The sequence below is a fragment of the Rhincodon typus genome, chromosome 5 (genome assembly GCF_021869965.1).
Source record: "Rhincodon typus isolate 14 chromosome 5, sRhiTyp1.1, whole genome shotgun sequence".
Lineage (NCBI taxonomy): Eukaryota > Metazoa > Chordata > Chondrichthyes > Orectolobiformes > Rhincodontidae > Rhincodon > Rhincodon typus.
Window position 1 is genome coordinate 38,785,956 of NC_063336.1, and position 25,221 is coordinate 38,811,176.

The 25,221-nt window shown below is 42.1% G+C and overlaps 1 protein-coding gene across 4 annotated transcripts in view; it reads left to right on the top strand.

Annotated features, from left to right (window-relative positions):
• Nucleotides 1-25,221, top strand: part of LOC109921321 (vacuolar protein 8-like) — a 56,819-nt gene that overhangs the window by 12,511 nt on the left and 19,087 nt on the right. For all 4 annotated transcript variants that reach the window (XM_048597240.1, XM_048597239.1, XM_048597241.1 and 1 more), the window contains 4 exons: nucleotides 4,744-4,866; nucleotides 5,769-5,851; nucleotides 19,113-19,238; nucleotides 21,334-21,379. In XM_048597240.1, the coding sequence (XP_048453197.1) occupies nucleotides 4,744-4,866; nucleotides 5,769-5,851; nucleotides 19,113-19,238; nucleotides 21,334-21,379 (378 nt within the window). The remainder of the gene's footprint in view (nucleotides 1-4,743; nucleotides 4,867-5,768; nucleotides 5,852-19,112; nucleotides 19,239-21,333; nucleotides 21,380-25,221) is intronic.

Sequence of the window (25,221 nt, forward strand, 5' to 3'; positions counted from 1 at the left end):
ACACCCGCACCCCCACACCGACACCCTACACCCACACACACACACCCGCACCAACACCCTACACCAACTCCCACACCCCACACCAACACCCACACCCCCGCACCCACACCCCCGCACCCACACCCTACACCAACACCCTACACCCACACCCACACTCACACACCCTACGCCAACACCCTATACCAACACCAAACACCAACACCCAAACCAACACCCTACACCAACACCCGCACAAACACCCTACACCAACACACGCACCCCCACACCAACACCATACACCGACACACGCACCTCCACACCAACACCCACACCTCCACACCAACACCCACACCCCGGCACCAACACCCACACCCGCTCATCAACACCCACGTCCAGACTAACACCTGCAAGAGACGCTACACCCATACCCACACCCCCACACTAACACCCCCATACCAATTCTCCCACACCCAAACCTACACCAACAGACCCACACCAACACCCAACATCCATACCCACACCCCCACACCAACACACTACACCCACACCCCTACACCCACACACCTCCACACCCACACCTACTCTACCATTGACACCTCTGTACCCATGCCCTTGTACTAATCCTCACACCGCTGCACTGACATCAGCTAGCTGCTATAGTGTTTTTGCTGCCAGGAAGGCCACATGATGGCAGGACAGTTTGTTATTCCAACAGTGGGAGCCTGAAGCCCTCAAGTGACCCTTCAAAGGCTACTTTTTAAAACTATCTCCCACCGTTAACTGCCTCCCTTGGCCCTACGACTAGTGGTCTCCCCTGTGCACCTTCAGTTGATCCTTCCAATGACCAAGACATTTCCAATGCTGCCAACAAACATAACATTCAAGTTTCATTTCCTACCCCTTCACTAAGCTAGGCCAGCTCTCAGCTAATCCCCCTTTTAAGTTGAACCCATATGCCTGACTCAGGCAGGATTGCTGATATCAGCTAGTGTGGATATGTGTCTTGGGCAGGCTAGCAGACCATTGAGCCTTCATCCTTAACATTGTAAGCATTTAAGGACAAGTTGGCTGACTGCATATGGCTGAAATTTCTCATAAACTGATGAACATGGAGAGGCATCACCCCTAACTCTGCAAGTCAAGGCTTGGGAGTTGGAAGTGCAGATGGGTTTACGAGCTGACAGATTGAGGTTGTGAGCTCTGTAGCAACAATGCTTCCCCTCTACCCCTCCAGCATCACCATTACTCTGCTAGGTCTTCTCCACTTCCACTGCTTACCAAGGGGTCACAACAGTTTTCAATTGGACTCACAGTGGGAAAATGTTTGGGGAGCACTGGTGTAAGTTGTTAAGGACATGATTTTTTTTATCACTTGTTCATTGGATGCGGGCCAGCATTTATTGCCTATCCCAATTACCCACTTGCCCCTGAGAAGGTGGCAGTGAGCTGCCTTCTTGAACTGCCACATTTGGTGTAGGTACACCCACAATGATGTTAGGGAGTACCAAGATTTTGACCCAGTGACACTGAAGGAATGGCAATACAGTCCCAAGTCCAGAAGGTGAGTGGTATAGAGGAGAACTGATAGATGGTGGTGCTGCCATGGATCTGCTGCCATTCTCATTCTAAGTAGTAGTGGTTGTGGTGCTTTCTAAGGAGCCTTGGTGAATTTCTGCAACATACCTTGTAGATGGCACACGCTGCTGCTACATGCATTGATGGTGGAAGGAATGGATGCTTGTGGATGTGGTGCCAAACAAGCAGGCAGCTTTGTCTTGGATGGCATCAATTTTCTTGAGTGTTGTTGGAACTACACTCATCCAGGCAAGTGAGGAGTATTCCATCACACTCCTGGCTGACGCATAGAGGGTGGATTTGAGAGCCAGGAGATGAGTTACACTACAAGATTCTCAGCTTCTGTCCTGCTGTATAGCCACTGTATTTACATGGTGAGTCCATTTGAACTTCTGGTCAATGGTAGCCCCAAGAATGTTAATAGTAGGGGATTCAATCATGGTAAAGCCATTGAATGTCAAGGGGCACCAGTTAGATTCGCTTTTTTTATAGATGATTATTACTGGCACTTGTGTGGTATGAATGTTATTTTGCACTTGTCATCCCAAGCCTGGATATGGCCCAGGTCTTGTTGTATTTGAACGTGGACTGCTTCAGTGTCTGAGGAGTCACAATTGGCAATCACCACTGAACATCACCACTTCTGACCATATGATGGAGGGAAGGTCATTGCTGAAGTTGAAGTTGAAGATCATTGCACCTATGACACTATCCTGAGGAACTGCTCAGAGATATCCTGGAGCTGAGATGACCAGCAACCACAACCATTTTCCACGTTTCTAGGTAGGACTCAAAACAGTGGAGAGTTGTCGCCCTAACTCCCATTTACTTTAGCAATATCAGGGCTCCTTAATGACATATTCAGTCAAATGTGGCCTTGATGCCAAGGGCAGTCACTCTCACCTCCCCACTTGAGTTCAGTGGTTTGATCCATGCTTGAACCAAGGTTACAATGAGCTCAAGAACTAAGTGGCCCTGGTGGAACCCAAAATGAGTGTTAAAGGGCAGAGTATTGCTAAGCAAGCGATGCTTTGTAGCACTGTTGGTGGTCCCTTTCTTTACTGATGTTGAAAAACAGACTGAGGCAGTAATTTTCCAGGTTGGATTTGTCCTGTTTTCATGTATATACCTGTGCAATTCTTCACATTGTCGTGTAGATGTCAGTGTTGAAGCTATACTGGAAAAGTTTGACTGGGTGTATGGCAAGTTCTGGAGCACAAGTCTTTTGTACTATTGCTGAACATTGTCAGAGCTCATAGCCTTTTGAATATCCTATGCCGTCAAATGGTTCCTTACTATCACATGAAGTAAATCAATTTGTTGAAGACTAACATCTGTGATGCTTGGGACCATTGGAGGAGACTGATATTGATTAGGACTCAGCAATTCTGGCTGAAAATTGTTGCAAATGCTTCAGGCTTACTTTTTGCACTGATGCACTGGACCTCCACATTATTGGGGATATTTGTGGAGCCCTGTTTAATAGCTTCATCAGGTTGACACCTCATTTTTAGGTATGGCTGTACTGCTCCTGGCATGATCTCTTGCAGTCTTCCTTGAACTAGGTTCAATCCCCTGGCTGCATGTTAATGGTAACAAGGAGGATATGTTGGGCCATGGGGTTTCAGAGTACAATTCTGTTCCTACTGATGGCCCACAGCACCTCATGGATGCCCAGTCTTGAGGTACTTATTTGTTTGAAGTCTATCCCATTTTGGACAGTGTTGGTGCAACTCATAGTCAATATTCTCAATGAGAAGGCAGACTTGACCAGCTCAATCAGTAATGCTGCTGCCAAGCCACTATTGGTGATAGCCATTGAATTCCCTCATCCAGAGTACATTGTGTGCCCTTGTCACCCTCAATGCATCCTACAAGTGCCATGAATAATGGAGTAGAACTAATTCATCAGCCAAAAAGGAATGCTATATGGTAATCAGCAAGAGGTTTCCTTGCTCATGTTCGACCTGATACCATGAGATTTCATGGGGTCTGAAGTCAATGTCAAGGACTCCAGGGGCAACTCCTTCCTGACTGTGTACCACTGTGCCACTGCCTCTGCTGGATCTATTCCAGTGGAATAGGGCTACTGATGGTATTGTTTGGGATTAGTCATACTTACAGAATCATACCCAACAGACAATGTCAGGGATAGTAGGAACTGCAGATGCTGGAGAATCTGAGATAACAAGGTGTAGAGCTGGATGAACACAGCAGGCCAAGCAGCATGAGAGGAGCAGGAAAGCTAACATTTCGGGCCTAGATCCTTCAGGCTGTTCCTTGACCAGTCAGTGGGACAGTTCTCCCAAAGATGGCAGACTATGTATAAACAAGACTTCTCATGAACTGATGAATGTGGAATGGCTTCAGCCCTAACATTGTAACTGTTTGTGCACATAATCAGCTCTTTTTCTGAGGAAGCCATGTTGGTCAACATGTTTGTACTCGCCAGAGTTCGAGAAAGATACGGACTTCACCAGGTAGATGTCTCAAAAACAGTTAGTTTGTAACCAGAGCGTAACTCCAATTGGCCTGTGGTAATAATAATATTCAAGACCATGCTAATTAATGCAGAAGAGATTCCCACCAATTGTGATCAGGAAACCTTACCTGCCTGAAATGTTCTGAGAATGTAATAACCATGGGAATGTGACATTTTTCCTGCTGCCCCAGTTAAGATTCTTCCACCCTCCCTCTCCCACCCCAACCCTTTTTAAAGCTTTGGCACGCTCAGAAGATTCTGCCATTTCAACAATTTGTGCACAGAGACCAATAAAGAACATACCTATCACAAAAATTACAACTGACAGGAAGACAAAACGTGGTCCATTACCACACCAGGTTCTGCCCTGGATGCCATAGCAGTCTGGAGTAACCTGATTCATGTTATTCTGCTTAACTCTTCAGTCAGAAAGCATTTTTTTGTAAATGATAACAAACCAAGGCATGAGTTGAAATGTTTTATCACTTTGAAATTCTGAGAGTTGGCTTGTAATCAAGCCCCACATCTTTCAGGATTATTACCAGTGAATAAGTTAATTCCTCTAAATGCTAAAACATCATCAGTTTGTATGTTGAGACCCCTCTTGAATTCTATTAATACCATGTGCTATTGTGTTAACTTGTTAAAGTTATGTTAACTAGTTCCTGTTTACTGATTATTACTCTTCTTTACTGTTTACCCTTCAGTTTTAAGAAGAAATGCCATTGCCTCTGAAGGGGGAATTAAACCTCTCTTAGGTCTTGCAAAGTCATATGATCCCAGAGTGCAGCAAAATGCAGCAGGTGCCATTCTCAACCTTACAAAATCAGGTAAGTTTTGACATGTTCGGTTTAAACATTGGAAAATCATGGCATTCACCTTCTTATGTAGTGTGTCTTCTATAAAATGTATATAAGTGTTGCAGAATTGGACTTAACAGATATATATAGCCTACACCCTGAACCCTGTTAAGTAAACTGAAATAAAGACAAACTCTTCAACATGGAAATCATAGCACTGACTGCCTTCCTGTTTTACTTTTCTGTCATTTCTTTAATGAACAACGTTAAATCACATTTATATAATACGCCTAGCACAGAAAAGTGTCCCAAGTTACTTCAGAGAAGGTTAAGCAGACAAGAACTGACATTAAGCCGAAGAAGGAAATATTAGGGAGGTGACGAAGAGCTTGATGGAATAGATAGCTTTTAAGGAGGGTTTTAAATGGAAGAGAAAGGTTGACAGTTTTATAGAAGGAATTTGAGAGCTTAGGACCTAAACGATTGAAAGCACAGCCACCAATGGTGTAAAGGGAGTAAGGGATGCACAAGAAATATGAATTGAAAAAATACTCAGTTTTTGCATGGCTGAAGCCATTCTTAAAAATTCATTCATGGAATGTGGGCTTTGCCCATTCATTGCCCATTGTAATTGTCTTTGAGAAGGTGATGGTGAGCTGCCTTCTAGAACCATTTGGCAGAGGTGCACCCACAATGTTGTTCGTGAAGGAATTGAAATATGGATGTAAGTTTTAAATTTAACACATTAATGAAGATGTGCCACAATAGCTTAGGAGGTTGCAGTAGCAGTTTTTTATGATGCAAAGGATATGACATTTGAAGCTCAGTTTAGGGTCAGTCAGGACTTTGAAGTTCTAAATAGTTGGCTTCAACCTGCAGACAGGTTCATTACTAGTAACAACTCACAAATGCTTTAAAATTTTCTTTTCAAGAAAAGACTCAACATTTGCTGTGTAAGGAGGGAGCTCTGCCTGTTCTGATCCTACACCTACAATCCCCTGACTCCGAAGTCCAGGTAAACAGTCAACAATGCTCTCTCATTTACTATTGAAATATCTACATAAGAGACTTGCAGAGTGATGCTTTATAAGCAAATGAAAAATGGTGTGAATCTCCATTCTTTAATCCACCATTCATTGTGGAGGACTAGTTCTTTAAAGCAACTCTTCAAAATAGGCAGCTACTAACATCCCAAGCAGTGAGTATTAGGGAGTTTGTCTTCTATTGTAGTGCTGGAGGTTTCTGGAGGCTAGCAATATCCAAATTGTTTCACTGTTCTTTGTCTATCATCACTCATGACAAACAGTTTTTCATTTATGCTGCTGTTGTGGGTTTTATTTTAGTGGTGTCTTCTGGGAGATCTTCTGTTGACTTTATTAGTGATATTGGAGCCTACTGGTAAAAATATGGCTCCAGTGTGATCGCCGAATTGTAAGATGTTATTTATGCAGAGACTGCAGGTGTAATTAGGTGACTGAATAATGTTAGTACAGTGCATACTGTTAAGTTAGTGGGCACATTTGTGGATTCAAGCACCACAATGGGAAGTTGAACTCAGCTAACTAAATCAACTTGGAATAAGAAGCAACAACCAGTCATTGACAACAGTCTTAAAGTTTTCAGATTTTTGTTAAAACTTAAGTGGTTGACTAATATTGTTTGGAGAAAGAAATCTGCCATGCTTATGTGGTCTGGTCTATACATGACCCCAGACCTGCGGCAATGTGGCTGATGTAAATCTTCTTTGAAATATCCCAGCAAGATATTGGGTTTTATCAAACTACTTCAAAAAACATTCCATAAGAATAAAACAAGATTGATGGGTCACTCAGTATCAGTCTGAACAATGTCCTGCTTCCCTAATGCCTGCTAGTTATCAGCTCGTATCTGACAGCTATGGAGTTTTAAACGTGTTTGTCTACATTTCTTAGATTCAAAGCTCTGCTCTTCTACCCAACACCCACTTCGTGAATTCTAAATCAAATCTTTGGGATTGGTAGTGGATGTCGTAATTATTGAGCTATAAAACTGTAATCTATCTGAACCATTAAAAGAGGGAACTAGAGATCAAGTTGGCTTAGGAATTTTTTGAGAATATCATAATCATATCAGATTAGCAGTCTTGTAGGTTTGAATCAGTGATACAATGTGGCTCATCCTGATCTTGAAGTGCTATATTTCCACCATTATTAACTCTCTTATTTATTTCATTCGATCAGACATTTAAGATGGCAATAGCTCAATAGCTCTCACTGACAGCTTCTACAAACTATTTAATTTTGAGAATCAACCTCACGTCCCAAGGTGGTGGGGACTGACACCAAGCTACAGAGTTGGCTTTAAGTAACATTGCCATTGTGTGCACTTCTGGTGGTGTGCATTCTGTCATATGAAAGTGCATGTTAGAAGGACATTGCCTTTCAGACTGAGATACCTGGACTCACTTGCCTACACATCAAGCATCTTGTCTTTTGCACTGCCTGAACCAGCCCAGTCCAGTCCAACATTATTACTGCTTTCCCCAGCATTGAGGCCTCAGGCTGAGTGAATGTAGGGACATTCACACAGTTCATTACTCCTCCAATCAGAGGCCATTTCTCTTTGGTGTTTTTTGCTCAGTGAGTTGAACTTTTCAGCCACAATTTCCAAAGAAGATCTCTGATTGGAGGACCACCCTGCAGTACTGACAAAGCAGGTCATTGGCTGGACAGGACCCTTCTGCAGGCCACAATATTTTCCTCGGTCACTTTTTGGATAAGGCTGCTCTAGACCATATAGTCCTCTTCAATGGAAATTTGCATTTATATCTCTAAACTGCATTATTTTTTCCTGACTTTGGGTTCAAGGTTTGCAAATTCTTTCAAAGCAACTGAAATGTGCCACACCTTTAGAGAAGTTCAATTTCATGCTTGAGAAGTAAGTTTCATATTGGCGTAAAACAGAGAAACAAGTTTAATCCAGCTACAGTGTGGCAAGCATATATGGCAAAGAAAAAAACTTGTTAGTAATTGGAGGCAAGATCAGAAGTCAGACTACACCAGTTTATAGACCAACAGGTTTATTTGAAATCACAAATTTTCTGAGCACTATCCCTTCACCTGACGAAGGGGCAATACTCTGAAAGCTTGTGATTTCAAATAAACCTGCTAGACCATAACCTGGTGTCATCTGACTTCTGACCTTGTCCACCCCAGTCCAACACCGGCACCTCCACATCATAATTTGAGGCAAACTGGGATATAAACATCCTTGTGCAGGAGATTTTGAAGGAGTGGTACAATTTGTTTAAGAATGGGGAACCAGGTTACAATAAATCCAAAGAGACAGATGTGAATGAAGAAACAGCATTCGCAAAGTTTTGCAAATTATTACATTGCATAGCATTTACAGCACAGTAATTGGTCATTTGGTCCATTAATTCCATGCCAGTGTTTATGCTCCACGAAAGCCTTTGTTCACTTTGCTTTCATTTAGATCCACCAACATAACCTTCCATTCTTTGCTCCCTTAAGTGCTTACTTAACTTCCTCTTCAATATAGTTTTTACCTTTCCTAGAATTAACCATTACACACATTGTTCTTTTCACAATGTGGAGCTAGAACTGTACTCTGTACTTTAACTGTGGCCTAATTAAGAATCTATGCATCTACAAAATGAGATCTAAGGCTTTGTTTATTTTTCTTGCAAACTTTATTGGATTTTGTGTCTTATCCTTGGTTCCCTTTGGTGTCTGTATCTCATTCTAAGGAATTTGTGAACATGGAATGAATATTTTAAAATTGAGGTATTGCCAGACATAGGTCCAATCAGGAAAGGATTCAAAGAGTCATGTCTTGGGTAGCGAAGTTATGGCTGCAGTTTGCAGCAACAGATAGACTGAGGTGGAGACTAAGGTGGCAAATACTTTCAGAGACGTAGGTAAAATGTTTTTAGGAGGGAGAGCATATGTGGTGGAATTTTCCCGTTTGCAATTAAGATGTGGCAATGAGTGAGTTCCATGGCCCAGAGAGAATTTTCTCTCATAATTTTCCACTTTCCACCTCATTGATTCTGCAGCTGTGGTGTTGGACTGTGTTTCTGGGAGAATCACTGACAAGAGAGGTGGAGGAGCTTGCCAATGCTGGGACCATCCACCTTAGACACCTTTGGTTCCACATTAAAAGCCCAGCTGCACTCCACTGCAGATGTTGTAAGCCAGGAACAACAAGTCCCACGCCACAGAAAATGTTGCAGAGGAAGGGCAATGTAGCTCCCTACTTCCAAGACCAGGATCTGTAGGTGTGGGTGGACAGCGCAGTGGAGAGTTAGGCAGAACTTTATTTTGCAAACTGCCGAAGGAAAACATCAACAGACCCTGCCAGCCTGGTTAAAAATTGCAGGTTGAGTCAGTGCTGTGTCCCGAGTTAGAAAGGATACCCAGTAGTGTAGAGAGAAAATAATTTATCTCCCATGCTCCGCAGTGGTAAGTTCCACTATTTTCTGTTTGCTACCTCAAACGCACAGCAATCACTCATTCTATTACTACCACTCATTATCGAATATCCCTCATTATCGAATGCACCATGTTCACTCTTGCTCTAACCCACCTCATCCTCCAAAGCTACTAACCATCTTGCCCTCTGCGCGACTTCCTCACTCACTTCTCCGGCTCATACATGATCACTAACTGCTCTTGTATCCTTTTCCAGCATTCTCAGTCTCACTCTATGTTGCACTGCAGGATAAACTGGGCTGAGAATTTTGGTGGTGAGGGGGATGTGCAGAGGTATGTGATGACAGATATCAGGCTCCTCACTGAGGAGGAAATTCTGGCTTTACCAAGGAAAAGGAAGACCATGTGAGGGTGGGGAGACATCACTAGGCAACAACTCACTGAACTTCATTGTAATGTGCTGTGCTGCTCTCCCATTATCACAAGTGCAAACTTATTCTTATCCATTCAGTTTTGACCCATCTTCTACAATTCATTCCCTCTCTTCTCCTTTCTAGGCACTCGGGGAACCTCTGTTAAGAAGAGCTTAGTGTCAGAGACCGTCAGGTATCACCTTCACCTCTAGTGTGGAATGCGCTGAATACTCAGAGGATACACCTACAGGGTGGTCAGTGGCAGCCTCCATCAGCTCAGAAACTTGCACCTCAGTGGGTATACTGTTGAGTTTAGATTCAGGAGCACAATCTGGTGAGCATGTCACTGACGTGTATCCATAACCAGTGGAGGGAGAAATGGCCAAAAGACTATGACACTCAGAGAACCAGGCACCTGCTAAGCACCAGTCAGAGGGCATACCCCTGTTCTCAGCCATTAGTGACTTTGTCAAATTTGACAGGAAAGTCAGGCAAGTTTGCCAGAGCCAGTTGGTAAGCTGGAACGAAAGGTGGAGGAGCCCACACATGTTATCAGTTTTGCTCTGGCTCCAATATATGTGAGGCTGCCTTTACAGACTGGTCAGCAACCACCATGTAGATCCAGCACAGAAGAGCACACAATGTTTGCCAGATATGCAAAAGAACCTGCACACCTTTGCTTTAGCCATGGGTGTTGAGCATCATTGGCAAGGCAGAAGTGGACAAGAGATCTTGACTTCACTCCAGGTTTACTTTCCTCTCAGGGAGACAAGATGGTGCCAGTATGCACCCTCAGACACCCCAGAAGTGTCTGCTGAGGTCACTGCAGTGGTGTACAGCCCCTCCAGCTCTTTCCTGCCTGGGACCCCAAAGCCCACAGAAGTACAAGCTGAGGAGAGTGAGCCTATATCCAGGCAGGAGACTTTCAGCAGGCTCTGGGACCTTAGGGCACAAAGGCACCAGGAGATAACCACCTAAGCCAGGCACAGAACAAGCTCTTTCCACTTAGACATGGTGAGAGGCAGATGAAGAAGAAAAGGTACTGAGGCACAGAGGTGGCACATGCACTACATCACAGTAAATAACAAATCACTTCCGTATATATATTTCCACATGTACTGTTAAAATGCCTACTGTAGTATAATTTTCACTGTTGGACGCAATTAAGTCCATGTGAAAGATGAGCAGACTCTCCAGAAGCCCTAACAGTCTACACACACTCTTGTTCATTGTAACATTACCAACACAGAAGGATTTACAGGAGATTCCTCAGGATTCCTGCAAAACTAGTGACTGTCATGTATGAGTTGACGGAACAACACTCAGATATCATTTCCTGATGGATATCTCAAGAATTACCTAAACTCAGCACTATGCTATGTCACTGCACTGTCTCACTGCTGCATTTTCCCAATCGATCATGTACGGCAGGATAGGTTTTGATACTGTAAAATGGGATAACCCAATGATATCATGTATACAATCACATGGAAAATGAGGCATGTATTCAACAAAAAAGGTTGAGGACTACAAAAATAACAAAATCCACAAATACAACAGGGTCGACATGTCCTTTGCACTAAGCAGGGGCTGCTTGCCAGATTGGCAACATAATCACAAACAGTTCAACAAAATCCGAATCCAATTGATTCATCTTGGAAGCAGGTTGTAATAAGATTGTCTGTGGCCTCTTGCGTCCTACAATTCATTGCTATGTCATGCCCTCTTGGACAATCCTCCTAATCAATATCCTCTTTCTCAGCCTTATCTTCACCTTCGGAAGATTGCTGTCTATCCCCCGTTTCATCTGCATCCAGGATGCCCCTGCAACAGTCTGCAACTGAGCACTAAAGATCTTTTACTTTAAGAAAGCAGTGTGACCACACAAGGCTGGCAACTTGTAAGTCAATGCTGAAATTGTGTGCACTATGAAGCACTCAGAGCTGGCAGCCTCCAAGTAAATTCAATAAATGTTAAGAAAACAAGCTAAGAGTGATAAGATGAATGTCTCCATGTCAGCACGAAAGCATCCTGCACAGACGCATGTGTGTCCGTACATGCAAAATGACCTGGCAAAAACGTGCAAGCCACAGGTGCGTACCAGCTCAAAAATAAAGTGGTTGAAGGTCTGAGACGGGTCTGAGTTGGTCAGGTTGCAAGTATGGTGACATGGTGATGATATGGGGTGACTTTCTGGAGCAGAGTTGCATTGATGAAGGTTTGAAGAAGATGGTGGCCAGGCACACGAATTCAGCATTGACATACAAGTTGCCAGCCTTGTGTGGTCACACTACTTTCTTAAAGTAAAAGATTTTTAGTGCTAAGTTACAGAATGTTCCTGGGGCATCCTGGATGCAGATGAAACGGGAGATAGACAGCAACCTTCCGAAGGTGAAAATAAGGCTGAGGGAGAGGATATTGATTAGGAGGACTGTTCCGAAGATGCAGTAGCATGATGCTGGGACAAGCAGTTGACAAACTGCAGCCAGCCTATTGGGAATTTGTGCCGTCTAGTGCAGGGGAGGAGACTGGAGAGTAGAATGTAAATCAGGTGAATTGGGGTTTTAATGTGATGCAAACATATGAAAATAAGGAAGCTGCCACTCAAGGGCAAGATTCTGAATTGCCATTTAAAACTTGCAGGAAAAATCTTTCTCAATGCGAGATCCTGATTCTTTTTTTCATTCCCTAACTTTAACCCTTTTCTTTCACTTTGTTCACCATTACTCTCAAGGGAGGAGGGTAGTTCTGCCCATGGGGTTGGAAGCATGTTAACATTCAGGTTCAGCTTGCGTATGTAGCAAGGGAGGGGTGTGGAACTATTAGCTATTGAAAAGAATTTGTGGCAGAGGCTGAAGCCAATGGTTTTAGAGTTCAAATGCTTAATTTGTAGAAATTTCAGTTCATACAACATGACTGTCAGAAGATAAATGTGACAAGTTACAGACAGTACAGAAGTTAAGAGACTAGTTACAGCCTAAGGATGCAAAGTAGGCCACCCAGAGAGTAGTGAGCCTGTGGAATTTTCTGCTATAGAAGGTGGTTGAGAACAAAACATTTAATGTTTTCAAGAAGGAATTAGATTTAATTCTTAGAGTTATAGCGATTAAAGGGTATAGGGAGGAAGCAGAAACGGGATATTGTGTTGGATAATCAGCCATGATCATGTTGAATATTGAATGGGTTCAGAAAAGATTTACAAGGATGTTGCTGGGATTGGAAGGTTCGAGCTATAGGGAGAGGTTGAATAGGCTGGGGCTTTTATGCCTGGAGCGTCAGAGGCTGAGGGGTGGCAGAGGCAGAGGCTTAGAGGTTTATAAAATCATGAGGGCATGGACAGGGTAAGTAGCCAAGGTCTTTTCCCCAGGGTAGGGGAGTCTAAAACTAGAGGGCATAGGTTTAAGGTGAGAGTGAAAAGTTTAAAAGGGAATTAAGGGGCAATGTTTTCACGCACAGGGTGGTGCGTGTATGGAACAAACTGCTAGAGGGTGTGGTGGAGGCTGGTACAATTACATCATTTAAAAGGCATCTGGGTGGGTATATGAATAGGAACGGTTCAGAGGGATATGAACCAAATGCGACTAGATCAATTTAGGATATCTGGTTGTCATGAATGAGTTGGACCGAAGGGTCTATTTCCATGTTATATGATCCTACTACTCTATGAATAGTGAAGCAGGCTTAAAGGGCTGAATGGCCCACTCCTGTTCCTATATTCTATGTTTCTGTGAAGGTGAGGTAGAGCTGGATGTAGTCACTGGTTGGATTGTATTGGTTCAAGAAGGCAGCTCACCATTACATTCTCAAGAATAGTTAAGAATGGGGAACAAATGCCACCTTTTGCAGCAACGTCCACATTCCATGAAATAATTTATTTTTAAAAGCCAGCAGAATTTGAAATAGTGTCTTTGGATAATATCACCCAAGGAGCAGGAGGCAGATGATAAATAAGACAAGCCAAAGAATGTTCTTAATGGACTCCATGGTAATGATGTGCCTTGGAGGAGAATGGAATAACTAGTTGTGTTCAAGACAATAGAAAAAGAATGAGAATGCATGGATCACTCTGGCCCCAGTCATTAGGATATCATTGGTGATTTTGATGAGGGTGATTTCCAGCCGTGGAATCCAGACGAGCTTGGTTCAAACATGGATTCACGAGAGAGGCGGGCTTGGACTTGGCAGGTGACAACACAATCACGGAAAGAAGAATAGAGATGAGATGGTAAGTGGTAAGGGCATAGGCATCAAGAGTAGGATTGTTAAGGAGCTGATCAATGCAGACTTGAATCTGAGCAAACAGTACATGAGGAAAAGTTCCAGGATTATAATCCAGCAACATTGAGGTAAGCTTTGTATGGTCAGGACGGGGATTTCACATCTAGAGTAAGACACAACCTGAGTGAGTATACAGTTCGGGGATTTTGGAGGCAGCAGGGGAATTTGGTGCAGAGGAGAAGTCTTTTACTTGCTATCTTGGTTCATAGTTTGTAAGGTGTTTTTACAGGATAAATTGAAGCCAAGGATCAGGGGCCCAGCACAAAGGAGTGACATCACAGGTAAACCATAAATTCATTGATAGCTACCATTCTGACTATTATAGGTTACTTTCAGATTGAAAGTAAATAGGGTAATATTTACAGGTTACAAACTAAAAGACACGTAGGAATTTTTTAAAATTCAAATTAAGAACTAAGTAAATAAAATAGAGATACTGAGCCAGACGATGTGTTGTAACTGCATGATGTGAAGGCTGGTTCGTAGTGACCACAGCTTACCAAGTAAAGTACTAAGTAAAGCTCAGCAGTACTAAGTACTGCTGAGCTTTTCCAGCAATTTTGTTTTTACAGCTTACTAAGTGTTGGTTGGTTAAAGAACTCCAGCTTAGAGTTGTTGAACTGGAGTTTGACCTTTCAACGCTACAACACATCAGGGTAGTGGGGAGCTACTTGCTGCTATGCTTCAGGAGGCAATTAAACCCCTTAAATTAACTGTGTCGAATTCGGTCAGTGGTGAGGGACAGGAGGATGTGACTATGAGTGAGGCAAGTAGAGGAATCCAGGAGGTAATGCTGAAGGAGCCTCTGTCCTTGTCTAACAGGTTCAAGATTCTTGCTCCCTATGTGGATGAGAGTAGGGGCTGTAGCGAGAATGAACAAATGAGACATTCATGAAGGGGGAGAAAATAGAAATGTAGTTGTAATCGGGCATAGTGTAGTCAATGAAATAGGCACTGTTCTCTGTGGCCAGGGTTGAGAGTCCCTGGTGCCCAGGCTCAGGATATCTCATCTAGGCTACAGAGGAAGTTAGATCAAGCTATCATGGTCCACGAAGGTGCCAACAACGTAGGTACCAACAACGTAGGTAGAGAGGAAAGAGATTCTGCTGCGGGAATATGAGCTGGTAGGGGCCAAATTAAAAAGCAGAACCAAAAAGGTATTAATTTCCAGATTACTACCTGAACCATAAGGTCCAGGGTCAACAAGATTAAAGAGGTAAAGGTGTGGCTCAAAGATTAGTGTGAGAAAATGATTTTGAATTCATGGGACATTAGCACCAGTACTGGGGAAGGATGGAGTTGTTCCAATGAGACAGGCTACACCTGAATCATGCATAATTCTCTGTGTTTGTGTGTGTGTTGGTGGACCAGGGTGAGAGGTTCAATATGCAGATGGTCTGGGAAAATCAGGTTGGTGACACATCCCAAGAAAAGGAATTTGTGGAATGTCTATGAGATTTTATTTGGAACATTTTGTGGTAGAGTTCACTAGGGAACGGGCAGTTCTGGATTTGGTAATGTATAATGAGACAGATTTGATTAGGGAGCTTAACGTGAACGTACTCAAAGGTGAAGGACAGTGACCATAATATGATAGAATTCACCCTGCAGTTTGAAAGGCCGAAGGCGTAATCAGATTTAATGGTATTATAATTGAGTAAAGGTAACTACAAAGACATGAGGGAGGAACTGGCCAGAGTTAATTGGAAGGAGAGGGAAGCAGGGAAGATGGCAGCAGCAATGGCAGAATTTCTGGGGTAGTTTGGCGGGAATCAAGGGAAGGTCATGCTTGTTAGAATTCTTTGAGGAGGTAATGAGCAAGTTAGACAAAAGAGAGCCAGTGGATGTGATCTATTTGGATTTTGAAAAGGCCTTTGACGAGGTGCCACATAGGAGGCTGCCAAATAGAGTAAGAGCCTGTGGTTTTAGGGGCAAGATACCGGCATGGATGGAGAATTGACTGACTGGCAGAAGGCAGAGAGTGGGGATAAAGAGGTCTTTTTCAGGATGGCAGCCTGTGACTAATGGAGAATGCTGGGGTGAACTTTGGGAGCACAACTATTCATTTTATACATTAACCATCTGGATGAAGGAACTGAGGGCATTGTTGCTAAGTTTGCAGATGAGACAAAGATAGATGGAGAGACAGGTAGTGCTGAGGAAGCTGAAAGGCTGAAGAGGGACTTGGACAGGCTAGGAGAATTGGCAAAGAAGTGGCAGATGGAATACAATGTGGAAAATTGTGAGGTTATGCACTTTGGTAGGAAGAATAAAGGTGTAGACGATGTTTTAAATGGGGAAAGGCTTCAGAAATCTAAAATTCAAAGGGACTTGGCAATCCTAATTCAGGATTCTCTTAAGGCTAACATGCAAGTTCAGTTGGCATTTAGGAAGGCAAATGCAATGTTAGCATCCATTTCAAGAGGGCTAGAATACAAGAGCAGAGATGTACTGCTGAGGCTGTATAAGTCTCTGGTCAGACGGCATTGGGAATATTGTGAGTAGTTTGAGCCCCGTATCGAAGGAAGGATGTGCTGGCACTGGAGAGGATGCAGAGGAGATTTACAAGAATAATCCTGGGGATGAAGGGCTTGCATATGAGGAATTGTCAAGGATTCTGGGTAGAGTTTAGAAGGACGAGGGAGATCTCATGGAAATTTACAGGATACTGAGAGGCCAGGATAGAGTTGACATGGACAAGATGGTTCCAGTAGTAGAAGAGACCAGGACCCAAATGCAGAGCCTCAGAGTGAAGGAGTAAATCTGAGATGAAGGGCAGTTAATTTGTGGAACTCAATGCTACAGAGGGCTGTGGAGGCCAAATCATTGAGTATATTTAAGACAGAGATAGATTGGTTCTTGATTGGTATGGGGTTCAAGGGGTACAGGAAGAAGACAGGGTAATGGGGTTGGGAAATATATCAGCCATGATCAAATGGCAGCCCTGACTCGATAAGCTGAATGGCCTAATTCTGTTCCTATATCTTATGGTCATAAGGAAAGGCAATATAGCTCCAAGTGAGGATGTTATGTGATTTTCAGGAAATCTTACAGGTGGTGGAGCTCCCATGCATTTGCTTCCCTTGTCCATCTAAACAGTAGAGATCAAGGATTTGAAAGACACTGTGAAAGGAACATTGCTGAAGTACTGCAGTGCACCTTGTAGGTAGCACAACATTGCTCTCACTATGTGTAGTGGTGAAGGATGTGAATGACTGATGTGGTGGAGGCAATCAAACAGACTGCTTGAATGAGAGTTATTGTCTTTGAGAATTGTTATTGAATCTACTTGTTTGGGAATGTAGAAAATCAGATCAGCCATGATCTCCTTAAATGGCACAGCAGGCTCAAAGGGCTGCCTGGCCTACTCCTGCTCCTTGTTTGTAAGTTCGTGCCTCCGACTACAAACCTCACAATTCAGGTGACCAGGACCAGTTTGGTTCAAGTTTAAGCAAACAGCTAGACAGGCATTAGATCAGAAACAAAAATTATCAGAGATTGGTTGTTATTCCAAACATTTACATTTATTATCAATCCCTAGATGCTTTTAAGAAGTTTATGAGGATATTTGTTCTTGAACCACTGCAAATGCTCGAGGTAAATGTTTTCCCACATTGCTGTTGGGTGAGGAGTTTTTGGATTTTGACCCAGAGATGTATGTTCAGCTCAGGATGACGCATGACTTGAAGGGAAGGATAGAGCTGATGGTACATGTATGCTCATGGAAGCCCTTGTCCTTCTAGATAGTGGAGGCTACAAGTTTGAGAGGTACTACATTGAAACAATTTACTGAAGTGCATCTTGTAGATAGTGACGAACTATTCTACCAATGTTGTCATGGGTAATTTCATCTGTGACAGTTAAATTAGTGAAATGAGGTTAAGTAAGTTATCCTCTTGTGTTGGTTCTCTCCCCATTTGCCACAAATTACCAGCTGGCATCTTCATCGCGATTCAAAGAGCTTCATCAGTGATAGAACAACCAAGGCTTTTAGTGAAGGAGATTGAAGAATCCAATCCAGAAAATGTCTCGTACCCATAATGTTTAACATAGAGGAGTACTGATTCTACTGGGGGACAATACGGGATAATCAGCAGGTTGTTTCCTTATCCTTGTTTGACTTGAACCATGATATCTGACTTACAATAAACTCTGTACCATGAGTGAATTTTTAATATGGAAACATGACTTGTGAATAAAATATGCATTGTTTACATATTTAACCTGCTCAATAGGAAACAAAGTGAATATCTGGGACCAATTAAGCTTGTTTCAGTAAACTGGACTAGAATCATAGAATAGACTCACAGAATCATAGAGACATACAGCACAGAAATAGACCCTTCGGCCCACCTTGTCCATGCTGACCAGGTTTCCTAAACTAAATTAGTCCCAATTGCCTGCTTTTGGCCCATATTCCTCTAAACTTTTACTATCCATGAGCCTGTCCAAATGTCTTTTAAATGTTGTAATTGTATCCACCTCTACCACTTCCTTTGACAGCTAGTTCCATATACATGCCACCACTATTATATTGATTATAACAGTAGTTTGTTTAGATTTCATGAAATGTTATGCAACAGTATGTATTTTATTTCTTTGTTCTTTCATGGGATGTGGGCATTGCTGGCAATGTCAGCACTGCCCTTTCCTAACTTCGCTTGAATTTATAGGGACAGACAATAATGACAGATTTTTTTACCTTTAAAAGGCCATTAGTGAATCAGATGAGTTTATACATAAATGAACAGTGGTTTCATGGCAGCCATTACTTCAGATTTATTCATTGATAATTTTATTAACTATTTAATTTATTAAATTAAATTTCTAATCAATTCACAGCTGCTGTGGTGGAATTTGAACCTATGGTCCCAGACCATTGACTTGTCTCTCTGGATTAGAAGTCCAGTGAGTTTACCATGATGCCACCATCTCTCCACATAAATGATGCACATATTTTGCCCCATTCTAATGTCTGGAAGTTTGTCTCTTTGTACTGCTGTCCCGAGTGCCCAATAGGTAAAGTCCGGAAGCTACCTCTGTGTTCACATCTGCTTTTTCAAAACCCTAAGAAGCAGCCAAACTGCAATGTGTTCATCTACTAGATCACTATTACCCATCACTATTAATCACGGGTTCTTTCCTGTCAAAGTATTACAGTTGTTCTGCATTGACCAACATCGCATCCAACCCACTGCACCATCCAAGTATGCTTCGAATAGGTGATGGCATTCTCCTCAAAATGTTACAGGCTCTTATGTCGTCCACTGTGGTAAAGGTGAGATCTCTGAGCAATTCATTATTCTTATGATTACTACATAATGAAATGGAATGACTGTAATTTATGTCAAACTAATGACAAATTGGGGCGGTTGAGGGGAGAGGGTAGGTGTTGGGAACGTAACATGTCCTAATTTCTGGCATTGGGTAAAATTCCATTAGTTTATAAATCCATGTAAACTGTTCGTTTGGGCTGTATTCACACAAAGGAATAGCTTCAGGTAAAATAATAAATCAAATGGCTAAGGTTTTTGTTTTTCACCCCATCTTTCCTAATTTACCCATTTCTTGTAACAAATGGGCTGGGTTTTCTGAGGCATGGCAATCTCATGCAGACTACCACTCCACCCCTTTTCTCCTCATGAAAGGAGAGAGCTCTGCATGTCTGAGAGGAAATTCCGATTCAGAAATGGGGAGGCATGCTTACATTCAGATTGTTCTGTCATTGCGCTAAACTGTTGGGTAGAGATCTTTTCTCAGCAGTCAGCTGACATTTAAAGAATTTACAGAATCACAGACAGACCCTTTAACAGCTGCTGTTAAACCATGTGTGACCATGTGTGAAGTTAGGCTGTCACATAAGTAGAGTGTCAAGTGGATAGGATGTCATGGATAGGGTGCTAGATGGATAGGATGCCAAGTTACTAGGAGGTAGATGAAATAACTCCACAGAGGCTAGTATCTCATCACCAAGTCATTCTTTATTTACACATGGAGAGTCCTTGACACTAATCCAGCTTCCTCAGAGCCAGCTCTCAGAGTGAACAGGATGTCTGACATTCCTATTTATATCTGTCAGCCAGGACTCCCTGATTGGACCAGATTAACATCCCTAATCAAGGAACTCATTTTCTATGATATCCACCTAGCTGACCTCATTACAATCCCTACAGTAGGGTACCAGTTGAAATAGGGTGCCATGTGGGTAGGCTGCCATGGATTATGTTGCCAGGAGAGTGGGGTGTCAAGTGGGTGGGGTAGGGGGGTGATATTGTGCCAGATGGATAGGGTGCCAAGTAATGATATACGGTCTAATGAACGGCAGGGGAAGGCAGGTATCTGGCCCTGGCTTGGGGGCAGGGGGTTTGAGTCCGGGAAGGGGGATAAGGGGCCTTTGGGTCCTGGCGGGCAATAGTGGCAGAGGCAGATGAAGTCTGCACCGTGACTGGAGGCAGCGGGTCCTGAGTGTGGGAAGAGGGGTGGACCACAGATCCAGAGCACAGGAAGAGAGGGTCTGCTAGGTCTGGAGTCGGGGTTACAGGGCAGACTCCTGAAGGAGGGATGGGGATTAGGTGTGGAATTGAAAGGTGGGTGTCCCCATGCACAAGTTCCAGCTCTGCTGGAATAATAATTGGTTGGTCATCAGCAAATACAGGACTATATTTCCACACATAAGGCACACTCAGATATGTTATTTCTTTTTAACCTTTGTCAGGCAGTGTTCCAGACTATTCAACGTTTTGGTATCACAATAGATCCCAATCATGTCCTCACCCAAAGCCAACGAGTCCTCCTCCCCATGTTGACCATGAAATACCAGCGCTGGCAGCTTGTCAATTGGAAGATGTCCATTCTGCTGCAGGCAGCAATCACCAGGGTAGAACAGGTCTCACATTTTCCCTCCAAATTGGGCCAAATAGATTTGTTATAAGGTGACTGCTCTTTCTGGTCACCACCAGACTGAGCTGTAAGAATGGAAGATTTTTATATTCCAAGATTATTTAGAACTGTCCTGACATAACAGAGGTGTTCATCTGAAATTTAAAATCAATTTTCTACCAGTGGCAAGCATTATGTAAATATGGCCCCATTCAGAACACCCTTCAAGATAGCAAGAACTGTAGATGCTGGAGTCAGAGATAACAGTGTGGAGGTGGAAGAACACAGCAGGCCAGGCAGTATTAGAGGAGCAGGAAAGTCAATATTTTGGGTCGACACCCTTCTTCAGAACTTCTTATCTTATATTATCTTCTACATGCATTTAAGACTTTTCAACAAATATAAAAATACACAAAAAAATTACAAAACTATTTTAATTGTTGTAAAGTTCATTAACTTCACTCTTCTTAATCAGATTCCTTGATTTTCATCAGGTCTGCTGTCAAGCATGCTACTGCCTCCGGAACTTATTCCTAAATGGTAAGAGGATAGCAACTTAATTTTGTAACTATGTTCAGGAGATATATGATTTTAGGATGCGTGATAACATTTTACACACTTTGGTGTATATAAATTTTGGTGTATGTACACTTTTGTTCTTCATTTCTACACAAAAGGTCTGATTGTAAGAAAGTTCTATCAAACTGTATATGAATGGTTCAATGTACAAGATTTGAATTTGACTCCTGGTTAGTTACTCTTTGAAGTTGAACAAATTGTTTTACTTCCTAGATTAGTTCCATGAATTTGGGCTATGGTTTTGAACATAGAGAACAAAATGTTCCAATTCCCAAATAATTTTATCGACCATGCTGTTACTGAGATAACATTTCTCAGGTAAAATTTTAATTTCTGCTCTCTCCCTGCTCCCCAGATACTTCTTTGTTCTTTAGCTTTGAGTTTTGCAACAGCTGTTGGAATTCCTTTCATAAGTGAAAACCTGTGAAAAAAGTTAGTTGAGACATTTAAGGAATTGAAAATTTGAGTGTCAATATTAGAAATCAAAATCACAAGTAACACAATGATTAAAAATGTCTACATGTCATGTTCTTTGACCATATCTGGAATTTACATTCTTTACAGATACTTAAAAGCTGTTTTTAATGTAAAAACGTAAAATTGCTTTTTACATTACAATGAGTGAGGGTCCAGGGCTGGCTGCTCCTGATACACTGTTCCAGAAACAATACATAAGAAATCTGACAATTACTGTGTTTGAGTTAAATTACTGAAAAAAAAACATTATTTTCACTCCATACAGCAACAAGTAAGGCTTACTACAACTGCAGATGGGGTAGCACTTGGGTCATTCAGCAGCAAAAGCTAATATTCACTAGTGTATGAAAGGCATCAGCAAGTTTATAAAACATAAAAATAAGGCAGCAACTCCATTTCCACTATGATATTATTGGTAAAATAAAATTACTGAATGTGCCAATATATCAGTTCATTACTTACCAGGCAGCCACTTAAGGGGTTCGTAAGGTTCCATTTTTTAATGGATAATTATTGAACCTTGTTCTCACTTACCACTGCACATGTCTCCACATTCAGAAGATTATCTTTGGCAATTTCCACCACCAAACACATCTTGCCCTCTCTACCTGTGCCTTTACAGAAGACTGCTCTGTGACACATTGGTCCTCCTCAAACACCCCAATATCTATTTCCCTTTCCATAGCACCTTCTCATGCAATCACAGGAACTGCATACCTACCCTTTCTCCCTCTTATCCTCTCTCTTCATTTTCTATGGCCCCAAGCAGTCCTTCTATGTGAGGCAGCAAGTTATTTCTACTTCTTTCTATTTACTGTACTATTTTTGCTGGTTCTGATGAGGTCTCCTCTTGCAGACTGGATGAACCGGTTTGTTGAACTTCCCTGCTCGCTCCTCAAGCATGACTCTGAGCTTGGAAGCACATAACCATAGAGAAAGAAGTCATTCAGCCCATTGTGTCTATATCAACCAAAAGGAATGGGAATTTAGCAGCCCATTCTAATTCCACCTTCTAGCACCTGGCATGTTACAGAACTTCTGATGCATTTCCAAGTACTTTATACATGGGTTGAAGGTTTCTGCTTCTACCTCAAACTGCATAGTGAACTCCAGGCACCCATCAAACTCTGGGTGAAAAGGTTCCTCCTCATTTCCCGTCTAATCTTTCTACCAATCACTTTGCATCTATGTCCCCAGTAATTGTGCTCTCCACTGGTGTAAGCTATCTAAGCCCCTCATAATTTTGTACACCTCAACTAAATCACCCCTTAGCATCTTCTTCAATGGAAACCAATGTTAGCCTATCCAGTCTTTCCAAATGACTGCAATTTATAAACCCTGGCAATGCTCTTGTAAATCTCCTTTGTATTCTTTCAGAACAATGATTCTAGCTGTGGCATCATCAACATGTTATACAGTTCCATTATTTCATCCCTGCTTTTGTATTTTATACCTCATCCAATAAAATAAAGCATTGTATATACTCTTTATCAACATATCTACCTGTCTTATCACGTTCAAGGACCTGTGGACATGCACTCCAAGGTCTCTTTCTTCCCCTGATTTTCTCAGTATATTCTCATTTATTGAGTATTCCCTAGCTTTCTTTGCCCTCCCCAAATAGATTACTCCATTATTCCCCAGCTGCTTGACATCTTAAGTCACCATTTTGCTTTGTTACTCACATTTCTGTCCTTGACCTACTGTAATATTTCAGTGAAGCTTAAGATAAGATTGAGGAACTATTTCTTCCATTAATTAGGCACTTTGCAGATTTCTGGGCTCAAGATTGAGTTCAACAATTTCAGACCATAAACTCTGTCCCTCATTTTGATTTTTTTGGTGCCACGAAGTGATTTGGAGGTTGATTTTCCTGTTTTTGCTTTCAGAGCATTCATTATTCTGGCATTTACACTCACCCGGGACCCAAGGGGTTATCTCTTTACTCCAATTGCCACTCCATTTGTCTTTGTTTCATGATCATAAGACCGCAAGGCACAGGAGCACAGGTGGGCCATTCAGCCTATCAAACCTGTTCTGCCATCCGATGAGATCTACTCGTAGACTGTCCCACAAGGGGAATCAACCTGTCTGCATCTACTGTGTCAAGTCCCCAAAGAATCTTGCCTTTGAGGTTGTACACATGCTCACCAAGCTGATGGGTTTGGTTGCAAATGTTTTGTCACCCTATGTTACTTAGCAGGGTGACGAAGCATTTGCAACCAAACCCATTAGCTCGGCGAGCATATCTACAACACCATCCACAACCCAAGCTACAAATCTTCTCGAAAACTTGAATCTTGCCTTTTTCAACAAAGTCTCCTCTCAGTTTTCTTAACACCATGAACATAGGCTCAACGTGCTCAATCTCTCCTCAAAATAAAATCCCTCCAAACCCTGGATCAACCTAGCAAATCTTCTCTGGACCATTTCTAAAACCAATATATTTTTCCTTATATAGGGACTAAAGCTGTTTACAGTATTGCAGCTGTGGTGTGACTAATACCTTGCATAGTTTTTGCAAGGCCTCCCTATTTTTATATTCCAATTCCATTGAAATAAAGGCGAATATTCCATTTTCTTTCCCTTTTACCTGCTGAAGTGAATGCTAGCTTTTTGTAATTCATGGTTCCCATGGTTTTAGGGAACAAGGAAATGGCAGAGGAGTTAAACAGATATTTTGTGTCAATCTTTGTGGTTGGAAAATGCTTTTAAAATTCCATTAATACTAAAGAATATAGGTGAGGAATTAAATATTATCACAATTGCTAAGGAAGTAGTATTAGATAAACTAATCCTAATGCTAAAAAACAGATAAGGCCCCTGGCCCTAATAGCTTGCATCCTAGGATCCTAAAAGAGGTAGCTACAGAAGAGGTCGATCCATTGGTTGTAATTTTTCAAGTGTTGGATTCTGGAGAAGTACCAGAAGATTGGAAAACATATTTTCCATCCCTATTCAAAAAGGGAAAGAGGCAGAAAGTAGACTGCCACAGGCCAATTACCCTGACATTTATAGTCGGAAAAGTCTTGGAATTAATTATTAAGGAAGTAATAATAGAACATTTAAAAAATCACAATCTAATCTCACAGAATCAGCATGGATTCATGAAAGGGATATCATGTTTGACTAATTTACTAGAGTTTATTTAAGGAAATCTCAACCGAGTAAATAAAGGGGAACCAGTAGTTGTATTGTATTTGGACTTCCATTAAGCATTCAACAAGATACCTCACAAAAGGTTAAGTCATAAGATAACAGACCACATTGTTGCAGGTAGTATGTTAGCATGGGTAGAGAATTAGCTCATTGGCAGGAAATAGCAG